The sequence below is a fragment of the Kogia breviceps genome, chromosome 17, assembly GCF_026419965.1.
Source record: "Kogia breviceps isolate mKogBre1 chromosome 17, mKogBre1 haplotype 1, whole genome shotgun sequence".
Classification (NCBI taxonomy): domain Eukaryota; kingdom Metazoa; phylum Chordata; class Mammalia; order Artiodactyla; family Physeteridae; genus Kogia; species Kogia breviceps.
The window spans coordinates 34750184-34774292 of NC_081326.1; the positions used below are offsets into that span (position 1 = coordinate 34750184).

The window sequence follows — 24109 nt, forward strand, 5'->3', positions numbered from 1 at the left end:
AAATAGGTAACTAATAAGAACCTGCTGTATAAAAATAAATAAAATTCAAAAAAAAAATTCAGTTATTAAGTTATATGAAGAGAGAAAACTGAATACATTTACTGACATATTTGGTAAACATAATAGTTTTTTTAAGTGATTTATAGTTGATTTATAATATTAGTTTCAGTTGTACATCATAGTGATTCATTATTTTTACAGATTATAATCTATTAAAAGTTATTACAAGATAATGGCTATAAGTCCCTCTACAGTCTTATATATATTTGTTGCTTATTTATTTTATATATAGTAGTTTGTATCTCAATCCCATACCCCTATCTTTCTCCCCTTTCCTAATCCCAGTGGTAACCACAAGTTTGTTTTGTATATCTTTCCATTTTGTTATGTATATTTGTTTTATTTTTTAGATTCCACATACAAGTGAAATCATATGGTATTTGTTATTCTCTGTCTGACTCTTTTTCACTTAGCACAATATTTTCTAGGTCTATGCATGCTGCTGCAAATGGCCGTATTTCATTCTATTTTATGGCTGAGTAATATTCCATACCACCTTATTTATTCGCCTGTTGATGGACATTTGGATTGCTTTCATATCTTGATTATTGTAAATAGTGCTATAAGCTTTAAGGTGTATGTGTCTTTTTGAAGTAGTGGTTTCATTTTTTCTGGATATATACCTAGGATTGGAATTGCTGGATCATATGGTATTTCAATTTATAGTTTTTTGAGGAACCTCCATATTGTTTTCCATGGTGGCTTCATCAACTTACATTTCCTCCAGTGGTGTACAAGGATTCCCTTTTCTCCATATCCTCACCAACATTTGTTATTTGTAGACTTTTTGATGATAGCCATTCTGAAAGATGTGAGGTGGTATCTCATTGTCATTTTGATTCACTTTTCTCTATATAATTAGCAATGTTTAGCATCTTTGCATGTGTCTGATAGCCATCTACAGGGTTTTTTTAAAGTATCTCTTCAGATACTCTGCCCTTTTTTTGATTGGGGTTTTTTGTTTCTTTGATATTGAGTTATATGAGCTGTTTATATGTTTATCTTTATATGACCTTGTTGGTTATATCATTTGTAAATATTTTCTCCCATTCCATATGTTGTCTTTTCATTTTGTTGATGGTCTTCATTGATGTGAAGAAACTTTTGAGTTTAATTAGGCCCCATTTGTTCATTTTTGCTTTTATTTCCTTTGCCTTAGGAGACAGATCAAAAAGTATTGTTACAGTGTATGTCAAAGAATGTTCTGCCTGTGTCCTCTTCTAGGAGATTTATGGTTTAAGATCTCACACATATGCCTTTAATCCACTTTAGTTTTGTATACAGTGTGAAGAATATTCTAATCTCATTCTTTTACAAGTATCTGTTCTGTTTTCCTAGCACTGCTAATTGAAGTGACTGTCTTTTCTCCATTGTATATTGTTGCCTCCTCTGTTGTAGATTAATTGACTGTAGGTGTGAGGGTTCATTTCTGGTTCTATATTGTCTTCCATTGAGCTATGTGTACCAGTGCCATGCTGTTTTGAGAACTGTAGTTTTGTAGTGTAGTCTGAATTCTAGGAGGGTGATACCTCCAGCTTTGTTCTTTTTTTTCAAGATTTCTTTGGCAATTTGTGGTCTTTGTGGTTCCATATGAATTTTAGGATTATTTGTTCAAGTTTGTGAAAAATGTTATGGGTATTTTTACAGGGATGGCAATATATGTGTAACTTTTTCTGGGTAGTATGGCAATTTTAACAATATTAATTCTTTCAATTCAAGAGCATAGGTTAGCTTTCCTTTTCTTTGTATTATCTTCAATTTCTTTCATCAATGTTTTATAGTTTTCAAAGTATAGGTCTTTCACTTCCTTAGTTAAGTTTATTCATAGATGTTTTATTCTTTGATGTGGTTGTAAACAGGATTTCTGTTTTACTTTCTCTTTCTGTTAGTTCATTATTAATGTATAGAAAAGCAACAGACTTCTATATATTAATCTTATATCCTGCAATACTGCTGAATTCATTTACTAGTTCTAATAGTTTTTGTGGTGGATACTTTAGGAGTACCATGTCATCTGCAAATAGAGACAGTTTTACTTCTTCCCTTCCAATTTGAATGTCTTTAATTTCTTTTTCTTTTGTGATTGCTATGGTTACAACTTTCAATACTATATTGAATAGAAGTGGCAAAAGTGGGCATTCTTTTCTTCTTCCTGAATTTAGTGGAAAGGCTTTCAGCTTTTCACCACTGAGTATAATGTTAGCTGTGTGTTTGTCATTAATGGCCTTTATTATGTTGAGATATGTTCCCTCTACACCCATTTCAATGAGAGTTTTTATCATGAATTGATGTGGAGTTTTTTCAAATGCTTTTTCTGCATCTATTGAAATAATCATGTGATTTTTATCCTTCCTTTTGTTAATATGGTGTATCACATTGATTGATTTTTGATTTTGTGATTGTTGCATCCCTGGAATAAATCCAACTTGATCATGGTGTATGTTTTATATATTGTTGGATTTGGTTTGCTAACATTTTGTTGAAGATGTTTCAGTAAAAGATATTGACCTGTAATTTTTTTCTTTAAGTGTCTTTGCTTTGGTATTAGAGTAATGGGTCATGATAGAATGAATTTAGGAGTGTTCAGTCCTCTTCAATTTTTTGAATAGTTTGAGAAGGATATGTATCCGCTCTTCTTTATATGTTTGGTAGAATTTCACTGTGAAGCCATCCAGTCCTGTCCTGGACTTTTTTTTGGTGGGAATTTTTTTTTAACATCTTTATTGGAGTATAATTGCTTTACAATGTTGTGTTACTTTCTGCTGTATAACTAAGTGAATCAGCTATATGTATACATATATCCCCATATCCCCTCCCTCTTGCATCTCCCTCCCACTCTCCCTATCCCACCCCTCTAGATGGTCACAAAGCACTGAGCAGATCTCCCTGTGCTGTGTTGCTGCTTCCCACTAGCTATCTATTTTACATTTGGTATATATGTGTATATATGTAAATGTTACTCTCTCACTACATCCCAGCTTACTCTTCCCCATCCTGTGTCCTCAAGTCCATTCTCTACATCTGCATCTTTATTCCTGTCCTGCCCCTAGGTTCATCAGAACTATTTTTTTTAGATTCCATATATATGTGTTAGCATACAGTATTTGTTTTTCTCTTTCTGACTTACTTCACTTTGTATGACAAACTCTAGGTCCATCCACCTCACTACAGATAATTCAATTTCATTTCTTTTTATGGCTGAGTAATATTCCCTTGTATATATGTGCCACATCTTCTTTATCCATTCATATGTTCATGGACACTTAGGTTGCTTCCATGTCCTGGCTATTGTAAATACAGCTGCAATGAACATTGTGGTATATGACTTTTTGAATTATGTTTTTTTCAGGGTATATGCCCAGTAGTGGGGTTGCTGGACCATAGTCTTATTTTTAGCTTTTTAAGGAACATCCATACTGTTCTCCATAGTGTATGTATCAATTTACATTCCCACCGGTAGTGGAAGAGGGTTTGGTGGGAATTTTTTAATTAGAAATTCAGTTTCAATTCTAGTAATTGGTCTATTAAGATTGTCTGTTTCTTCTTGATTCAGTCTTACTCTCTGGTCTTCATTATTTCCTTTCTGACTTTGAGCTTGTTTGTTATTTTTCTAATTTCTTTAGGTGGTAGGTTAGCTTGTTTCAGATTTCTTCTTTCTTACTTTTTTTTTTTTTTTTTTTGCGGTACATGGGCCTCTCACTGTTGTGGCCTCTCCTGTTGCAGAGCACAGGCTCTGGACACACAGGCTCAGAGGCCATGGCTCACAGGCCTAGCAACTCCACGGCATGTGGGATCTTCCTGGACCGGGGCACGAACCCGTGTCCCCTGCAACGGCAGGCGGACTCTCAACCACTGCTCCACCAGGGAAGCCCGAGATTCCCTTATTTCTTGATGAAGGACTGTATTGCTATAAACTTCCCTCTTAGGACTGCTTTTTGTGAAAGTTATAGATTTTGGAGTTAGTTTTGACATATTTTCTGATTTTGTCTTTTATTTCTTCATTGATCCATTGGTTTTTTGATAGCATGCTGTTTAGTTCCCACGTTTATTCTTTTCCCATTTTTCATTCTGTAATTCATTTCTAGTTTCATACAGTTCTGGTTGGAGAAATGCTTGATATAATTTTAATCCTCTTAAATTCATTGAGACATATTTTGTGGCCCATCATGTGATCTATCCTCAAGAGTGGTCCATGTGCCCTTGAAAAGAATGTATTCTGCTGTTTTTGGATTGAATGTCCTGTAGCTGTCTATTAAGTCCATCTGTTCTCTTGTGTTATTTAAGGCCACTTGTGCTTTTTTGATTTCCTGTCTGGATGATCTATTAATGTAAATGGGGGTGTTAAAGTCCCCTTTTATTTTTGTATTATTTTCAATTTTTCCCTTTATGTCTATTAGTATTTGCTTTATATATTTAGGTGCTCCTGTATTGGGTACATACATGTTAATGAGTGTAATATCCTCTTCTGGTATTGATTCCTTTATAGTTATATAAAGCTCTTCTTTGTCTTTTGTTACAGCCTTTGTTTTAAAGTCTATTTTGTCTTATATCAGTATTGCTACCCCTGCTTTCTTGTTATTTCTGTTTGGATAAAATATCTTTTCTATCTCCACACTTTCTGTCTGTGTGTGTCTTTAGCTCTGAAGTGGGTCTCTTTTATGCAGCATAGAGAAGGGTCTTGTTTTTTTTTATTCCAATCAGACACTCTTTGTCTCACCTTTTGTCTTTTGATTGGAGCATTTAGTATGAGAACCACTGTTAACAATCTGAGCACTTTCCATGTGCTAGTCACCATGCAAACGATTTTCAGGCCTCACCCTACCAAATTATTATGATAATTCTATGTAGTAATACTATCACTTTTCCCTAACTTGTCCAAAGAGTTAGTAAGCTTTAAAGTTAATATGGGGAAGAGATATAAAATAACTCAACCCTGACTCGAAGGCTCATCTTCTAATAACTAAGTAATTATTCTATGTATTTGTATGAAGAACAACAAGCTCATAATAAAGCCTAAGAAACAGTTTTGTTTTGGAATATGATGCTGGTTTGGGATGTTAGGTAACAAAGAATAGATGTATAATGGAATATAAGAATTTGGGGAAATCCAAGGACTTTTGGAGAAGTTGTAGGTGGAGGAAACAAAATAAGGACACAGATTGAGATGAGAGACTTGCCTTAATGAAAATCAGTGAAAACACAAGCACTCAGAATCAGGAAAACTCTATCCAGAGACATTATTTCCAATCCCATTTGTCACTGGAGAGTTTCTTAAAAGAATATACCTGCCTGTTCTCAATAGCTGACTTTTTGGGAGAGAGACCAGGACATCAGTATTAGAAATAAAACTAATCAAAGCAAAGCTCTTCATTTGATTCCAAAGTACAGCCAATTAAAAACTTCTGCCTTAGATTTACCCAGTGATATTCAAACTAAACTTCTATAGGTTCCACAAGGTGCCTGAAGTTTATCAAAGAGTAGGTAGGAGTCCACACTATTCACTCTTTTTAGTTTCATTGGCTCCATTTTAATCTGTTTTATATATTGGGCCTCTGTATAAGATTTCATTTGAAAAAAATAGTTTTACAGTTAAAAATAATTCAAAACAAATGGCTTTTCATCTTTCTAGCCCCTCAGTTTAAAATAGGAAACTGAGGTGTAAAGAGGCTAATACAGAGGCTGCCACAAGATATGTTCAATTTAAGAACATATAGCTGTGGCTTTGATCAGAGGCCCTAAAGATACCTAGAGATGAGGCTAAAGCACTGGACACTGCATCACTGTTGCAGTTCCACCCAAGTTTTCCATATATGTCCTAATTAGTAATTCCAGCTGAAATAACAGAAAAAAGAGCACACCTCATTTAGTCTTGGGCAAGTGTCTCTAATAGATGGAACTTTGCATCCAGAAGCCTATACGAGACGAAGTACAGTATTTAACTTTCAAGTCTTTGAAAACTTTTTTCACATCTAGGGAGAAGATGGAATGGATGCTAAGTACAAGTTTGCCATATCCACCACACCAAGTTCCACCATGTTACAATTCTTGCTCAATGTCACATAATTTTTTATAACAGGCAAAAAAAGATTCATGAAAAATGAAGAAAAATAACTTAGCAAAAAGGATTTGGAAATGGGTGAGAAAACAAAAATGAGAGATTTTAAAACATTGCAACTGAAAATATTTGAAGAAAGCGAAACAGAATATAAATTAAGAGACATACTAGAAAGTTAAAAGGGCAAAAGAAAAAGTTTTGTAAGGTGTTTATTTTCATTTACTGGTATTCTGTTATTTGACATTGGGTAAAACCTCATCACAGGGACAAGATCTGATCTTTCATCCTATAATTACCACTGAGAAATACTGAAGATAAAATATAAGACAATATTTCCATAACTGTATAGTTCAAAGATGAAATGAACCTTAAATGCTCTTTTATCTGCCTTTACTATTGCTAAATGATTATCCTGTCCGTGCTTGATTTATTTCAATGTTTACTGAAGGAATTCTATATGGTAGGCACCATATTAGGTATTGAGAACACAAATGTGAAGAAGACAAATCTAGTTAGTACCTGCTTCATGGAAGTATATTCAAGTGCAGGAAACAGAGAAGACAAGTAAAAGTATTACAAAGGAGAAAAATAGGGTACTTCCAATAACGAATGAATGGATAAGAATTGTGAATTACTTTAGATAGTGTGGTCGGGGAGTGATGACAGATAAGTATTTGCAGCGGTGAGAAATCGCTGTTTCCAAAGGTATCCCATTCCTCGTAAAAAAAAAAGTGTGGGAGTTCAAGATACCAAAGTCCAGATGGCTTAAACAGATTATAACAAGAGTGTGGCATGGCATGAGACTGGAGATGGCCTTGAGAAGCATATTAAGAAGTATACACTTACCGGAAAAGTAGTTAAGAGTTGAATCTTAAATTTGGCTTGAATTTTTAAAGATAACTCTTATTGTGTTATAAAGAATAAACTTGAGAGAGGCATGTTTTTGTAATACAGGTGAATAATGATTCAGGCTTGGACCTAGAGTGGTGCCAGTGGAACTGGAGGTAAGTGGATTGATATGAGATATATTTAAAAGGTAGGACTTAATGATTTGTTGCAAGTAAAGGGTAAGGGAAAAAAAAAATAGTCGAGAATGATACCCAGGTTTTTGATGTAAGCAACTGTCCTCTCAACAGTGGTGCCATCTATTGGTTGATTGGTTGTAATTTATTGTAAGTCAATTATACCTCAATAGATAAAACTTTAAAAAGATAAAAGGTTAAAATAAGATGCTATTAGAGAGTAATTAGGGCTATGACAGTGATATAGCAGGTAAAGTGATTGGCAGTGCCTTGAGAGAGGTGCTATATACTTGATGGCAGGGATGCCATGTAGGCTGTTGAGTAGTTGAGGCAACTTTGGTAAAGTGAAACATATGAATTTTTACCTGAATGATGATAAAAGGTCAGTTTTACAAAATTTGGTGAGTATTTTTCCCAAGTTGAAAAAGCACCTAGGGAAAAACTCCTGTGGCAAGAAGAAACAGAAAATAAAGACCAAAATTGCTGAAGTCTGGGGTTGGGAGTAGAAGAGATCAGACATAAATGCAGGAAAAAAAACCAGGTGGGGTCTTCTAGGATGTGGAGTGATGCCGTTTACTGAGATTAAAAAAAAATTTCTGTAAATATGTAATTTTTTTCAAAAAAAGAACAAAAACCAAAACAAACAAAAAATCTGGAGAACAAATTTAGATGAGTTTAATCATGTTAAGTCTGAAGTAACTGAGGGGCAATCCAAGTGAAGTCACCCAGTGGGCTGTATATGTACGTATGACCCTGGCACTTGGAAGAAAAGTCCAATTGGAATGTAGATGTAGTAATTAAACCATGGGAATTGAAATTGGCAGAAAGTGTATAGCGTGATAAATGTGCCTGGGCCAGAGCCCTGAGGGATCCAGAAAATTTCAGTGAGTGATAGAGGAACAGCCAAAATCAAAGGAGAAAAAGCAGGAGAGGGTGTGTCATGGCAGCTAAGGGAGGAGAGAGACAACACTCAACTTAAGAAGAATATATATATCAGATGGTGATAACGGTTATGGAGAGACATTAAGCAGGTTAAAGAGGGAAATAGGAAAGCTGGGTGGGGAGAGCACATTGTTTTCTTTTTATATGCAGGGACAAGGGAGGCTTCACTCACAGTTGAGTAGAAATGTGGACACAAGGGATAGTCAATAGTGTCCAATATTACTCAGAAATTAAGCAAGTTATAAGTTAAAAAGTGGTGATTTTGACAGCTGTTTTATGTGATGGGAAAATATGCAGCAGTTAAAAATGTTTTTGAAGAGTAAATGACTTAGAGAAATTACTATAATTGCAAGTGAACACAAAGTAGAAATTTATATATAATATTATTCTAAATATGAAAAGTAATTTAATTTCCAGAAAGAAATATCCTGTTCTCAGGACATCTCTGCATGGTGGGATAATGGATAACACTTTTCATCATCTATACTTTGTTCAAAATTTCTGCAGAAATGTTTTAATTAAAAAGAGTAAAATACCTTTATTTTTCTGTTAACAAGAACATGCTAATGAAAGATAAAGAAGAAAATATTTATCCAAAAAGCTACCACTCAGATGTAAGTACTGTTAACATTGCAATATCCAAGTATTTTTCTACATTTTCTAGATAGATGGAGAGACAAAGATATATGAGCACACAAAAAAATGTTAAAAAGTATTATTATATTTGCTGTTAACTGGTTTTTTCCTTTCTACATGTCATGAGGCCCTTTCCATTATCAATCAGTATAGATCTTACTCTTTTTAATGGTTATACATTAATGTATTTAACTAAGTCCTTACAACTGGACATAAACATTGTTTCCAATTTGTCCAAATTTTGTATATTATTTTATTGTTTTCCAGGATAAATTTCTAGAAATTAAATTGTTGGTTTTGGTATGAATTATTAAGCTGCTTTCAAAAAATGTAAAAGGTTAATCACATTGAATGAATTTATGGATCATTTCATCACTGTTATATTATTTGCTCCATTTTGAACCTCTTGGACCTTATTTTCTTTATCTCTAACATAGGGTTGATGATGGTAGTAGTTTTTTCTTATCTTAATGAATTGAGGTTTTAAAATAGTAATAATATATAAGGATTTTATAATCATAAAGCACTGTGTCCATCTTAGCAATCGTAGAAGATATATTATGGAAATAAATTGAATATTTCAGCTCTTCTTTAAAAGAAAACAATGTAGAAGTCCAGTTAAAATATATTTTTTCAGAAGCCAAAAAGCTCTTAAACTCACACTTCCAAGTTGATTTTCATTCAACATTTTATTATATTTTGCATATAATAGCTGAGTAAAAAGGTGCTGCGTAAGAGCTCAGTGTTGGTAAACTAGCAGTTGTTTTAGGCTTCGTCTCAAAATGTATGCCTTCCCATATTGCTATAGGTTGAATTGTGTCTCCACCAAAATTCATATATTGAAGTTCTAACACCAGTATGGCTGCATAAGGATGTAATTAAGGTTAAATGAGGTAATAAGAGTGGAACCCTAATGCAATAGAATTAGTATCCTCCTAAGAAGATGCCAGAGAGCACTCTCTCTCCCATTCCCACACCTTGCCCTCCCTGCCCCCCCACCCCCAAACATATGAGGAAACAATGAGAAGGCAGCCGTCTACAAGTGAGGGAGAGAGCCCCCATCGGAAACAGAATCTGTTGGCATCTTGACCTTGGACTTCTCAGCCTCCAGAACAGTGAGAAATAAATGTATGTTGTTTAAGCTACCCAATCAATGGTATTTTGTTATGGCAGCCTACATAGACTAAGAAACATATTTCTTTTTTTATCATTATGATAGCCTTTAGGATGAGAGGCTCAAAATTGCCAGTTAATCAAAACTGAGGTCCGATTTCCTTCTGCTGTGTGTATAACCCTGCTGAGGTAACTTGTGACTCTTGAATATCAATCTTGTTTCATAAATGGTTGCATGATATCTCTTAAATATGCAATCTTGTCAACCAAACAGAAAATGGAAACCCTCAATTTTCCTGTATCTTTTTTGGCATATAGATTTGTACCATCCTTTAGTCTTGTTGAGAGTTCTTTGAAATTAACATTTGGGACAGGTAGTCTAGATTTCAATTTGTCCTGTTTTACATTGGGAATATTCTTCTTCTGTCCCAGAGAGGACAACAAAATAATGGTTACTGGCAATCTAGACTTTCTGGCTCAGTGCCAACAGAAAGGAACACAGCAGTCTTCTGAGCAGTTCATGGTAACCATGTATAAGTCCTTCAGAACCTTTGTAGCAATCCTTAATTCTATGGGAGTCATCAGTGTTGTATGCTCTCAAAAAAAAGCCAGAATTCTTAGGCTTCATTAGTGGAAACATGGCTTCCCAAACTCAATTTGGAAAAATTCTGAACAAAACACATTTAATGAATTAGTGCATACTTATTTTTCACAGATTCTGTATTTGTGAATTCTCTTACTAAGATTAGTAACCCCCAAATCAAAACTAATGGCCCGGGCTTCCCTGGTGGCGCAGTGGTTGAGAATCTGCCTGCTGATGCAGCGGACACGGGTTCGTGCCCCGGTTCAGGAAGATCCCACATGCCGCGGAGCGGCTGGGCCCGTGAGCCATGGCTGCTGAGCCTGTGCATCTGGAGCCTGCGCTCCGCAATGGGAGAGGCCACAACAGTGAGAGGCCCGCGTACCACAAAAAAAAAAACCAAACAAAAAAAACCTAATGGCCCGTTCATGGGTATGTGCATGTGAAAAGCAGCAAAAAACATTTGTCATCTGAAATGTATAATCCCTGATGAAATGGAACAAGGTGACACCCTATCTTGTCTCAGTTCTCATACTGTAAACTAGTGTCCTTTTCAGGATATATTTAGTGTGTTTTTTGCAATTTTGTGCTTTTTATGGGTGATTTTGCTCTTTGAAATGGTCCCTAAGTATAGTGCTGTATATTGTTCCTAAGTACCTTACAGAGAAAATATGTGTTAGATAAGGTTCATTCAGGCCATGAGTTATAGTTCTGTTGGCCATGAGTTCAATGTTAGTGAATGAATGACAGATATTAAATAAGGTATCTTAAAATAAGGTGACACCCTAAGGTCATGTATTCATCAGTTGATGACAATAATGTGACTAGAGGTTTGCAGAAACCTAATTCTATATTTCTCCTAGGGACAATGATATAGTATTCACTATTTCAGTGTTTGAGAAACTTTAAAGAACATAACTACCACCAGTAACAAAAATCAACTAGCTGTAGATATGTAGCAGTGAACTAAAAAATTAGAATCTATAATGGAATAATGTGTGCTATTACAGATTTTTTTATAGTTTGCAAATTATAAGTTAAAAAAATTTAGTACAAAGATAAAAGGCCCTCCTGCTCATTATTCAACTCAAAGTATAGGGTTGACTGTAGTGCTTTTTTTTTTAGACCAAATTAAAATTTAATATGACACCAAGTTGCCACCAAACATGCAAATATCAGTTATTTAATTAACACCCAAACCTAATTAGACAGAGCTACTGAGAGAAATACTTCAGAAAACAGGCATACAACACAAGTTCACAACAATGACCTCATTGAAGGGTGAGTGACCCCTGCTGTAAAGCTCCTGCAACTGGTTACTGGTAGGTCCAGTCACAGGGGAGAATGCAGCTGGGTCTCTGGCTGGTTCCTATCCCTTGGACAAGTCCTGTTTCTGGGTGTCTGGACAGGAGATTGGAAAGGAGAGGGAGCCAGAGAGAGAGAGGCAGTGACAGAAACAGACATAGAGGGAGAGGGAGAAGGGGAGAGAAAGAGAAATAGACTGAGAAGCTAAGGCCTAAATAGAGTCAAAGAAGCAGAAATACAGACAGGAAGATATCAAGCAGGAAGAGAGAACATACAGAAGAAGATAGAGTCAACAGAGAGAGACGGAGAAAGAATGAGGAAGCCAGACTTATTTTTAAAAAGAGAGAGAGTTAATCCAGGAGAGAAGATGACAGGTAAGGACACAAAAAGAAGTAAAAACCAAGAGAATAGGGAGATGGCAAGACAGATCAAGAGATACAGAGAGGTAGAGAGAGAGTCAAAGAGAAATACAGAAGGAGAGGCATCCCTCTGACCCAGGGATGCCTGCTGTCAACATCCTGCCATGCCCCGGGCTCCTGGAGGACCACTGGCCCATTCACACCTGGAACTAAGTGCTCTCTGACTGGCCAGCCAAGGCTGAGTCACCTGGGCTCCAGCACTGGGGCCCATCCTTACCCAGCCCTGTTTAAGCTGCATTCCCAGGGCTCTTCCAGGTATCTGGCATGTAATAGATACTCAACAGACAGAAGAAAGGGGGAGAGAGAGAGAGACAGAGAAACAGAGGAACACAAAGAAAAGGGATTCTCACAAACTCCTGGGTGGGAGGCCACTTGCCCATCCCACTTTGTGAAGGAGCTGAGGTTCAGAGGGGCTTGATTATCTGTTGGTGGGTGAGTCACACACATTCCAATCCTTGGGCAGATGAGATGCACACACTTTCTTCAACCATTCATGTTTCATTAGATTTCTCTCTCTTTCCAGACACGTATTCTCAGAAGTGCCTTATTTTTGATGTTTAATTCAGTTGGAAATATAAATCTAAATATTCCATTCCTCTGTAATACCTACCCATCAAATATAGGTGTGTCCCTTAAGGTTTAACCTCCTTTCCTTTTTTCTTCTATTTCCTATCATTCTTTCCAGGGTGATTTCTGATGGCCTCAAATACCACCTTCAAGTCAGAAAACTAAACCCAAAATTTCCAATCATGACATCTCTTCTGGCTCTGGACCTGAATCTCTAAATACCTGTCTGACTTATCCACAAATGTCCCTGTCACAAATCATGCTCAACATGTTACAAACAAAACTCATTTTCCCCTGCATGAGCCATTGTTTTCTTCAATATGTAACTTACCTGAAGTAATGAGCTTTCTTCCTTATTATATAAAGTTTATCCTCACAACAATCTTCTAAGTAGGTGCTGTAGTATGGATGAGGACAGGATTGTACAGAAGACATGAGTTAGCCTTGAAATCATATTTGGTTCTGATACTTACTGTGTGGTCTTAAGCCAATTACTTTTTTTGAGCCTCACTTTAATGGACAGTAGATACAACATAGTTTTTATTATTGTTCTACTTGAAAGTGTGGTAGGTACCCAAAGTGGCAGCATCAACAACCCACAAGGACTTGCAAGAAATACAGAATATCAACTTTACCCTAAACTTGGTGAATCAATATCTGTAACTTAATATGATCTTCCCAGGCAAATGGTTTGCATATTTAAATTTGAGCATCGCTGGTCTTGCCCACCCTTGCTAATACAAGGGTGTCATCACCTTCAGGGGAGTAGATCATTCAAGAATAGAAAAAGTCCTGTCTATAACTTACTAGAGCTACTGTTCCAAGTATTGCCAATGCTCCTGTTTATCCACCCATTATCAACTATATATAGCTGCTGTAAATGGATCTTTGATTTTATCCAGAAACCTTGAAATATCTAATTTAAATCTACTCCATGTTTATTTTATTCACTAGAGAAAGGCTCATTCTTCCTTTACGATTTTAAATTGTACTCCCTCAACATTTTAAAACTTGGATTGTTCAATCTGAAGTTTTCTTTGTGTCCCATCCTTACGAGGAAAAATAGAAGTACCAGTTCTCACCTGAAATATTTGGAAAATGCAACCAAATCTTTGATTCAAATAGGGATGCTGCAATAGCTTACAATTCAAGCACAAAATCTCTCATACAATAACACTGCTTAAGCAAAACTGTTTCTAGCTTCTAATACTACTTAACATTTATTAAACATTCATAATATACAATGTACTGTGTGAACTGAGAAGGCTTATAGATAGATGCTTAATAATACATTTTATAACCTAATCCTGTGTTGCTATTACCTTGACATACCACATTTTTAACAAACTCCCAGACAATGCTTATGCTGTTTTCCTGAGGACCATACTTTTCAGTAAAAAGATTGTGGAGCAAGAAGTATTACATGGAAGTCTGAGAAAGGAAGAACAAAAACAGTGATGGGGAGGAGGGCAGTAGGTGGTGGTGAGAGAAGAGAATTTGGCTTCTCTCTCTTTGAGAGTCAACTATTAGCTCCTTAGAATCCATTATGGTAAAATTCAGTTGGGAAAAATCTGTCACTAAGAAGTTAACCATGGCACTTAGGATAGCTTATATTGAAGTAAATCCACTACTTAGAATTGGAAGGTAGCAAAATTTAGAAAGTCCAGTAACTATGTCTTTCCTAGGTGCATATTCCATTCTTCATCTAGTGTTTTCATTCCTAGTTCCTTGACTTTTGTATATCCATCCCATAACATATAACTCATAATGTCCTTATTGTTTCAGATCCTAAATTATCACATTTATTATAATCTCCTCTTTGACCCAAAGGTAATTCATAACATTAAAAAAATTCCAAATGTGTGATTTTTCAGCACTTGAACTTAGTTCCTAGGCTTTTTTGCAATGTGATCATTTGTGCTTTCTAGAAATACATTAAAGTTTTCTCTGCGCCTTAGTATAAGTCACTTAGAAATGTTTCAGGACAATCTGAAAAGAACACACATACACACACACCTCTGAACTACTTAACTACTCCTTAACTCTCTCAACTTTTCATTTACTTGACTTATTAAAGATTGTAAGTACTGAAGTCATAGTGCAACAATTTTTGCAATGTGTATTTTCTTTTAATTAAAGGATTATTTATTAATTTTAAGTACATAAAATGTACTAATTTTAAATGTACAATTTTAAAAACATATGTACATCAGTAAAACTATCACTCACATGAAGGTATTGAACATTTATTTTACATATGAATGCCATGTTATTTGCCACATAAAGCCTCTTAAATGTTACCACCTGTACTGTATGTTTTATAAATGTTATAGTTTGAGCTCTAATAAAAATATTGGTACCTATTTCCATTTATATGACTTATTGTTTCCATTATCTTTAAACTCTTTTATCCTTTGCTTTATACAAATGTGAGTATCCAGAGTTATAGATGGATTTTTGACCCAATTTTAATCCCTTTTAAATAGGACTATTTAACCAGTTTACGAGTGTGATGACTCATCAGTACCTGTGTCAATCTATCTTATGCCAATTTTAATGCTTCCTTGTTGTTTTTCACCACTTCCTCTGCAATCCAAACAATTGGAATATGTGCTTTATTTTTATTTGTAACACATCTCATTGTCAAATTTACTTACAATGATCTACTACCACATGAAGCAGTAGGTATTGATTTTCTGTAGGCAAGATGCACATAAAACAAGGTTTTAATTCACGATCTCTCCAATGAGTAATTAAAAAATTTTCTTTTTACACTACCAGTATTAGCATTACAGACAAATTTGCTACTTTTCCCCTTCTATATTTAAAACTAGGGAAAACAAAACTGTACTGACTGGTTTTCCCATTTTGCCAGATTCACATTTGGTATGCCTTTATTCTGCAGGTTCTGTGCACAGTGACAAAGTCCTTTTATTTTACTTATGTTTAGCTTAAGAACATGAATATCTTTATCTACATTGCATGCTAAAAATAAAACAGTATTTATTTGCTCTATATATTGAACGTTTAGCATGCCTTTTCACAGTTTATAAACTGAAATTTTAGACCCAACTTACAAATTTTAGCATTTAGTTTTATAACTCTAACAATGTAACCTTAATGCTATTTAACTAATGCTTACCACTAATTTTTTCATACAATTGCCTCCTTTTAAGTTATTTTAATTCATGTTCTTTGCTGGCTGCAGTACATTATTCAGCAAATTTTTCAAGGATGGTACTTGAAAGATATACTTTCTTAACCCCTGCGTATCTGTGAATGTCTTCTAGTTGCCTTGGTACAGAAATAATTTGGCAGGGTATATAATTGGTTTAAAATTATTTTCCCTTAAAACTGTAGATATTGTTCTACTGTTTTCTGGCATTTACAGTTGCAAGAGAAAAATCTGAGGTCAGCCTAACTTTGCCCCTTTATAAGTAACTTGCCTTCTCTGTCTGGGATACTTGTAGAATTTTTTGTTTATGCTTCCAATTAAAAAATATTACCAGGATATGTCTGGGTGTTGCTTCCTTTTAATTAAATTTTAATGGTACCCTGTGAACTTTTTCAATTTGCAGATCTAGCTCCTTCTTCAACTCTGGACATTTTTCTTCAGTTAGCTCCTTATAGTTTCAGCTTCATTTGCTTTGTCCTCTGTTTCAGGTATACCTATTCTACGTAGATTTTATCTCCTGGGCAGGTGCTCTAGGTCTCTCTTCTTCTCTTTACTTGATTTCTTTTCTCTTTTTTTCTGCATGAAAATTTCTCTTGTTTTGCATTAACTCCAGTAATTCCATTTTGTGCCCTATGAGGCTTGCACATATCTGTTATCTCTGTCAGCTTCTTGATACTTTTCAATCTCTCTGGCAATAGCCTCTTTATCATTGAGCATAGGTCTTTAGGCTCCTGTGTGATATGATACTCAATCCTTACTACCTCATCTATTTCCACCGCCATATTCAAGAAGCGGCATTTTCTCAATTACTTAGTTGTCTTTCTTCCGAACTGCGGTATTACGACCTTGAAAATAATAAACAGAACGTAATTCCCTACTGTTTGATTGAATCAGCACAAAGATTCTCACTGATAATTATTCACGGTTTTATTGAAATGTTTTATTTTTCCTCTTACCTTTTGAATAGTACTTCATAGCAATGGCACCAAAAGTGGTCCCACTAAAGTAGATGTTCCGAAGTACCGAACAAAACAAAACAAACGTCCAAAACAGTTCCCCTACGTCATCTCTGCCCGCCTCACGTCAGGGCCAATAGACTGATGTAGCTTTATTGCTGAAGGGGCTGTAGCGCGGATCAATTGCAAGGCTGCAAACTTCAGCCTGCTAAGCCAGACCCCAGCGCGCCATTGCGCTCCACCCGCGCCCGCGCCCGCGCCCGCCCCCGCCCCCGCCCCCGCCCCCGCCCCAACCTGCCGCATCAGCGCGAGTCACGGGAGTGCGCACGCGCAGCATCCGGTCCTTCTTCCTCCCCTCTCCGATGACTCAGCTTAGATCCGGTACCGCCTTGAAGGCGGGGCTGGATACTAGTTGCGGCCAATGGCGCACGGGGTGAGGGTGGAAGGGTGGAAGGTCCTCCTAGCCGGTTGAGCTGGTTCCTTTCAGCCACTGTGCTGGGTTACCTGGTCGTCATGGAGGCAGGCTTGACTGAGGAGCTTGATGAGGAGGAGCAGCTGGTGAGAAGGCATCGCAAAGAGAAGAAGGAGTTGCAAGGTGACGAGGGAATGGGAACCTAGAAGTTGCCAGGACCCAGGGAAGGGTGCGTGGCGGGTCGCTTCTGGGAAATCTTGAGGGGTTTCTGATTTGGATCCTCTTAGGCTTCTCCAAAGTAGCCAGTGGTCTTTTCCCTCCCGCCTTTCCAAGGTCCCTTAATCCCCCAGACCTTCAGAAGCTTCCTCTTCTCCGGTCCGCTGTGTTCCCCTTACCCCGCGCCGCCGCCCGGGTGTGGGTTTCTGAAAACACCGGGAAGCCACCGTCTTGGACCCAGACCCCCTTTCCTGTCTCCCCTTCCTGTTCCTGCCCTGCTTGTCGACACTCGCCCTTCTCTGTGCGTTTTGAAATATCTCACCTAAATTTTGAGGACTCGGAAGGGGTACTTGAAAGATTTAAAAATGTACTTTTTTTTTTGAAGTTTTTCCTTCCTCCCACACCAAACTCACCGTTATGATAATAATTTTTTTCTTTTTTTTTGAAGGGGTGTCTTAGCTTCATCTGGACCCTTCTCTGTAACTATCTGTTGTGTAATTACTCTTCTTGCTTTCATAATTATTTTTTCTATACTCTTCTCCGTTTACCATCCCCTTATTGTTACTATTTCATATTTCTTCTTAATCCCTGGGCTTATGACTTAATGGTTTTGGTGGCTTTTCAGCCAAAATTCAGGGTATGAAGAATGCTGTCCCCAAGAATGACAAAAAGAGGAGGAAGCAGCTTACTGAAGATGTTGCTAAGTTAGAAGCAGAAATGGAACAGAAACATAAAGAGGAGCTGGAGCAGTTGAAGCTGACTTCTAAGGAGAGTAAAGTAGGTGAAGTAATGTTTCTCTTTGTTTACCTTTGAAAGCAACTGCCACTTCTATTACGCTGTTTATTATATAAAATCATAAAATCGGAGGGAAAGAAGTCACTTAGTCACGCTCATGCCATCACCTTTCATTGATATTTTTCCAACCAGGTTTACACGGTAGTGTGTTTTTTAAGGGAGGCCAGCAAAGAAAAGTCCACTATCTTAACTATTGTCCCAAAGATGAACAGATTGATAAAATGGACTAAAGGAAGCTTTACCAAATGAAAATTGGAAGACCAGTCTCCTAGTCTCAGAATTGCCATTAAATAGGATTGTAACCTGGGTAAATTTACTTAATCTTCTTGAGCATAAGTTCTTCACATATTATCTGATACAAACACTACTGCTGTTTAAGCACAAGATTTTTTTTAAGAAATGGGATAACAAATGTGAAATCATTTTTTAAGTTAAAAGTGCTTTATGAACAAGTTGTAATAAATGGAAATTTACTGACTTTTTTGGGTAAACTGTAGCATGTTAACTGTCATCATTTTAGCTAATATTTATTTCATCATTGTAGCCATACACAATGTGTTGTATGCCACACACTTTGTTTAAAATATTACATTAATTTTCTCATAATTCTCATGATAACACACGATGAAGTATTACCTCTGAAGTAAGTGTAGATAATCCCATTTTTCAAATGGGAAACAGACTCAGAGAGATTTAAAACTTTGTTCTAAATTTATAACAGCCATTGAGTACCAAAGCCTGAATTCAAAATGAGAGCTGTCTTACTCTAGAATGTGAATACTGAATTCTGTTATAATTTTATCTAGAGTGGTAGCTTATTGCATGAGTTTTTAGATACCAAACATCATAGACTCCGTAACCTCACTCTCATTATTGATAGTTAGAAACTTCTTACGTCGATGCAAAGTTTTATCTACTATAAATAAATTTTATTTTATTTGGGTCATTTTTGGTCTGCTGTTGACAGGGAAAACAGCTTGTCTGTGCTGATTTACAGTTATTGTATTAAACATAGTTTTATTTTCTTTAACTTTTTTTTCAAGAGCCTGGCTTTCTGTGCCTTTTATTTCCAAGTAACAAGGCATGATGCTCTAGGTGTTTGTGTTGTTATAATCATGGTATTCCTAATTGTCTCCCTATCTTTTCTATTAGTGAGATAGTTTTGTTTGCTCTCTCAGGCCTTTCAATTTTGAGATTTCTTTCCTAGGTTTCCAAGGACAAAAATGTTTAATTGTTAAGCTACATATTGTCCAACTGTTAAAATACAAACTCTCATTTTACTTTATCTTTTTTTCCTTAAACTGAAGCCTGTTTTCTTTCTGAATGTCACCTGAATTCTTTTGTCACTACTTTCTCTTTTTTTTCCAGATGCTTTTTTGTATCTTGCCTGTTGTCAGTATGGCAGTTTGTAAAATTAGCACATTCCTCTGAAAAATATAAGAATCCTAATTTCACTAAAGTTGATAACTGCTCTCTGAAGTCTTAAACTGATTTTGATATTTTGATCATTTGGTCCATAGCCTTAGGGACTGCTGACTCTGGTATTAGAGGCCTTGATATGTTTCATGTATGTGTCATACTAAAAACTAGCTTAACTTATACTTGTGGTAATAAAATACTAGCTACTAATCCTGATAGTTGTAAGTCTAGCATTTTATTCTTTAGCAAACACATAACAGCCATTTGGTGATTAGTTGTAATATCTTAACAGTAATTATAAATTAAATTTTCTACCTAAAAGTTTTTCAGTTTGTAGATGGGAAAGGATAGAAAAATCTCAACTTCCTACCAGGGTCAAGAAGCAGTGCTCATCAGGTTCTGGCTAATTAAGATAGAGAAAGGCCTTTGCCACCACATTTGAGATTATGAAAGTAGTAATGACAGAACCTTACATATTCTATAAGTATAACATTTAGAGAAGGGAAGGGTGGAATGCTGAATGCGTTGCCCTTATAGAAAGTATTTAGATGAATGGAGTAGGCATTCTAAGAAGGAAGGAAACTGTGCAGGAATGAGCATTGTCTTTGAAGAGCTATAAGGAAAGTTCTTGGGAATCTGACAATTCTCCCTTAAATACAGAGAAAGTAGACAGAACCATGTCTCATTTAGTATTGTTATCTAGTGCTGTTATTCAAATTTGAATTGTGAGATGACACATATTTGTGACTTTCGATAATAATTTAATAATCTAATACTTTGAGTAATAACTTAAAGGTATTTTTCGTTAACTTGTTAATGTTTTTTGTTTCCCTCAGATAGATTCTGTTGCTGTCAATATTTCAAACTTGGTTCTTGAGAATCAGCCGTTTCGGATATCAAAAGCACAAAAGAGACGGGTATGAAAGTCACCTAGTATTTGTTAGTGCTGTGTGTGTAATATTATCTTAGGTGTTGTATTGGAAGTGAATAGAAAAAAAAAAATGGAGTTCCTTGCCAAAGGACCTGAACTAACATTTATTAGGCTTTAGATTGTATAAAATCTCATTTAGTCCCGACAGTAATCCTGTGAAGTAGGATTTCTTATCCCCATTTTATAGAGAAGAAAATAGCCCTGAAGCAGTATAAAATAACATGTCCAATTTGCAGTTCTCATAGGAGGGTGGGGCTAGGAAAGGGGGTGTGCAAAGGATATTTTTTACAAATATATTATTCCAGACTTAATAATTCATAATTTGAAGAGTGTGAGCCCAGGTGATACTGATGTATAGCTTTGGTTAAACACTATCGTATAAAGTGGTAAAATAAGAATTTGTATCTAGAGGTTAAGCAAGATATAAAAATATCAGAATTATGTAGTTATATATGTATTGGTTGGTTGTGATGAAAATTCAGAGAAGGAAAAACTAAGTGTTAAATAGTTGATATTTAAGGAAATATAGTTATTTAGTTAGGATATTTAAAGTCAGTGAAACAGCATGCACAAAAACAAATATGGGAATGAAATTTTACATCAAAGAGCTGTAAGGAAACTGATTTATTGGACATAATTAAGTTTATGATATCAAAATTATGGGCATGAGATTAGATAAGTAAGGGCTTTTCACTTTGAAAAAGAACAAGGGTTTTAAATCCAATCTTTCTTTCCCAAATATTGTTTTATTAACACTTGATGTTTTCTAGGATTTAAACGTTTAAACTAGCTTTGCATCTTATAATTTAGTAGTACATAATGTAATAGAGCATGGAATTTGGTGTCAGTCAGATGGAGGTTTTAATCCCATTGTGGTGGCTTTGGGTAAGATTCTTAACCTTTTTAAGCCTCAGTTTCACATGTATAGAATGGGGGAAAATAATACCTACTTCGAATATTAAATAATTTACTGTTTCCAAAGCCCTAAAGCAAGGCCTGGAGAACTACTGGGTCAACAAATGGTAGTATTGTTCACTGTGTTAAGTACTGCATAGTACACCTCTTAAGAAATTCAACCTAAGACAAGTTTTTTTGTTTGTTTGCTTGGAAGTTGCTTAAGTTGCAAATTGTCAAACATTTCTCATACTATTGTAAAATTTTGTTCTTGAGTAATTATTATAATTGTGAATTTCATAGACTGATGAAATTTAGGTATCATGGTATTTTGGAGGTTATTTAGTTCACCAACTCTATACTTATGATATGTATTCTGTTATAGCCTTATTATTGTCATCTATTTTCTATAGATCAAAATTGAAGGGTAGCAGTTTTGCTTGGCAGAAACATAACAAAATATTTGTTGGAGTTGCCTCTACTTAGTGATTGCTATATCTTAGAGTAGCAACTATTTAATTCTGGCAAACATGACAACTCTTTCCTGTCTTTATCAACACTTGTTCACCCTACCTGGTCCCTTAGGCAACAAAACAAACGAATTCCCTTACATTTCTCAAACATTTTGTTACTTTTCTCCTAACCTATTGCATAGCTGAAATGCATACCTTTTCCAGCTATACTCTCAAAAAATGTAGTATCTTTTATAGGCGGCTGCTTGGCAACACTTCTCTGCTGAGTCAACACTTGGCAGAGAAAACACCCTATAAGTAATGCCCAAAGTTTCTTATTGCTTTGTTATATTAATAGGATTTTAGGACAGAAAACCCTGAAAGTTTATAGTATTTAAGAAAATGGAACCTGAAGACAGGTTAGATAATTGGGTATTAGACTTATGCCAAACCACTTTTTTTTTTTCCCCAGAGGCACCAAGGAATAAAAAGTCAGTTAACTAATGATGTCATCTTTGGGAGAGATACAACTCTCTGGTAGAAAAACATGGCAAAACTTTATGAAGATTTATTATTGGAATATTGTAGAGCAAATCCTGTATTTTTAATCTAGAAAAGCATAGGGAGTATTTTATTTACTTCAAAGAACTTCAGGGAAAACTTATTGGTATGGTGGAAAGAGCCCAAAGTAGAACTTAGAAGAACTGGGTTCCAAAAATATGAAATTTGAGAGCTGGAATGAGATCTAGTTCAATTTCTTTATTTTATAAATGAGAAAGCTGAGGCCCAGGTTGTCTCAGTGCCATGCTGAAAGTTTAATACAACCCCTGCACTAGTACCCAGCTCTTAAGATTTCTCTTCAGAGTTGTTTTTTCTGTATTACTATACTATTACTACATGATTCTAGTTTTACTGACAATGTATTTATGATTTATGTGCTATTTTCATCATACATACATTTTCATTAGAATTTATTGGTGCCATTCTACCTCCAGGACTAGGGTTGTAGAAAGGAAAGTGCCTCATGCCACTGGAAAACTCTGCATGGTTGGGAAAACAATCCAATGTTTTTCCCACCTAGTGCCATGAAAAGGAAATACAATTGCTTTGTAATATTGAAGCAGAGCATGAGGGAAAAAATGAAATGATTGGATTAGTATTTTAGAGGCTTAAATTAAGGTTTTACAGATAGTATAAAGTTCCACTCTTCCAGTAACTAGTACCTGACGTCATTAACTCCAGCTCCCATCTACTCCAACTTTTATTCTGATTCAGGTGCCTGGATAGAAGGAGCTCTCTGTGTTGTCCTTGGTCCCTGCTCTGCTTCTAACCAGCTGTATGGCCTTTGGAAATCTTTCTGCGTGCTGTTTCCTCAGAAGAGGAAAATGAGGGGTTTTGGATTAGATGATTTTCAAGGTGCTTATCCTTCCTCTCCCCTCTGAAAATGTTTTTTATAGTCTTTTAGAAAGTAATAGTGCCATCTTGTGTTTTAAGATTTTATGCCACTGTGATCCACAGTTGTAGGTATGCAGTGAAATAAATTGTTTCATGGTATCTCTGTCATGGTTGGAGTTGGGAAGAAAAAACAAATAGGTTTATGTTTTATTAAGATAATACTGCTTTGATTCAGGTAACTTAGAAATCACTTTAGGTTTATCTGGCACGGCACATAACAGGCATGTAGTAGAAGCAGGTTGCATTAAGTGAAATTGAAATTTGCCTTTCCATTCACATCTTCTGTCCTAAGGAAAGGTTAGAGCTGGGGACATAAAAATCTTTACCTTTTCCTTCTTTTTGTTGGTTTATCTAAATCCTTCACTGCAGTTTGCTACCAATATCAAGATTTATATTGATAGAATGTAGTTAAACTATTTTTATTCTCTTAAATTGAAAAGTACTTGCTCCCAGTATACAAGTAAAACATACCATAGAGAGTTAGAAAGATGTTCACACACACACATGCAGGCACACACACAAAGCAAAATAAAACTTATTTTGTAATCCTACCATCCAGAGAAAAGCACTGTAAATATTTTGTGTATCTCCTTCTAGTGTTGTTTTTTAAACTATGTATGCATAGACTTAATATATATTAACTATATACCATCTTTTTTGCTCCCCAACCTCATCTCTTGACACTTTTCTCTGGTACTCTAGATA

The 24109-nt window shown here is 35.7% G+C and overlaps 1 protein-coding gene across 2 annotated transcripts in view; it reads left to right on the plus strand.

Annotated features, from left to right (window-relative positions):
- Positions 1 to 17223: 17223 nt before the first annotated feature.
- The window catches only part of OTUD6B (OTU deubiquitinase 6B), a 49217-nt gene continuing 42331 nt past the window's right edge, over positions 17224 to 24109 (plus strand). The window contains exons 1-3 of one of the 2 annotated variants that reach the window (XM_067017131.1): positions 17224 to 17425; positions 18084 to 18235; positions 20509 to 20589. In XM_067017131.1, coding sequence (XP_066873232.1) covers positions 17344 to 17425; positions 18084 to 18235; positions 20509 to 20589 — 315 coding nt within the window. In that variant the 5' untranslated portion in view covers positions 17224 to 17343. The remainder of the gene's footprint in view (positions 17426 to 18083; positions 18236 to 20508; positions 20590 to 24109) is intronic. The other variant, XM_059043475.2, reaches the window with a different exon arrangement.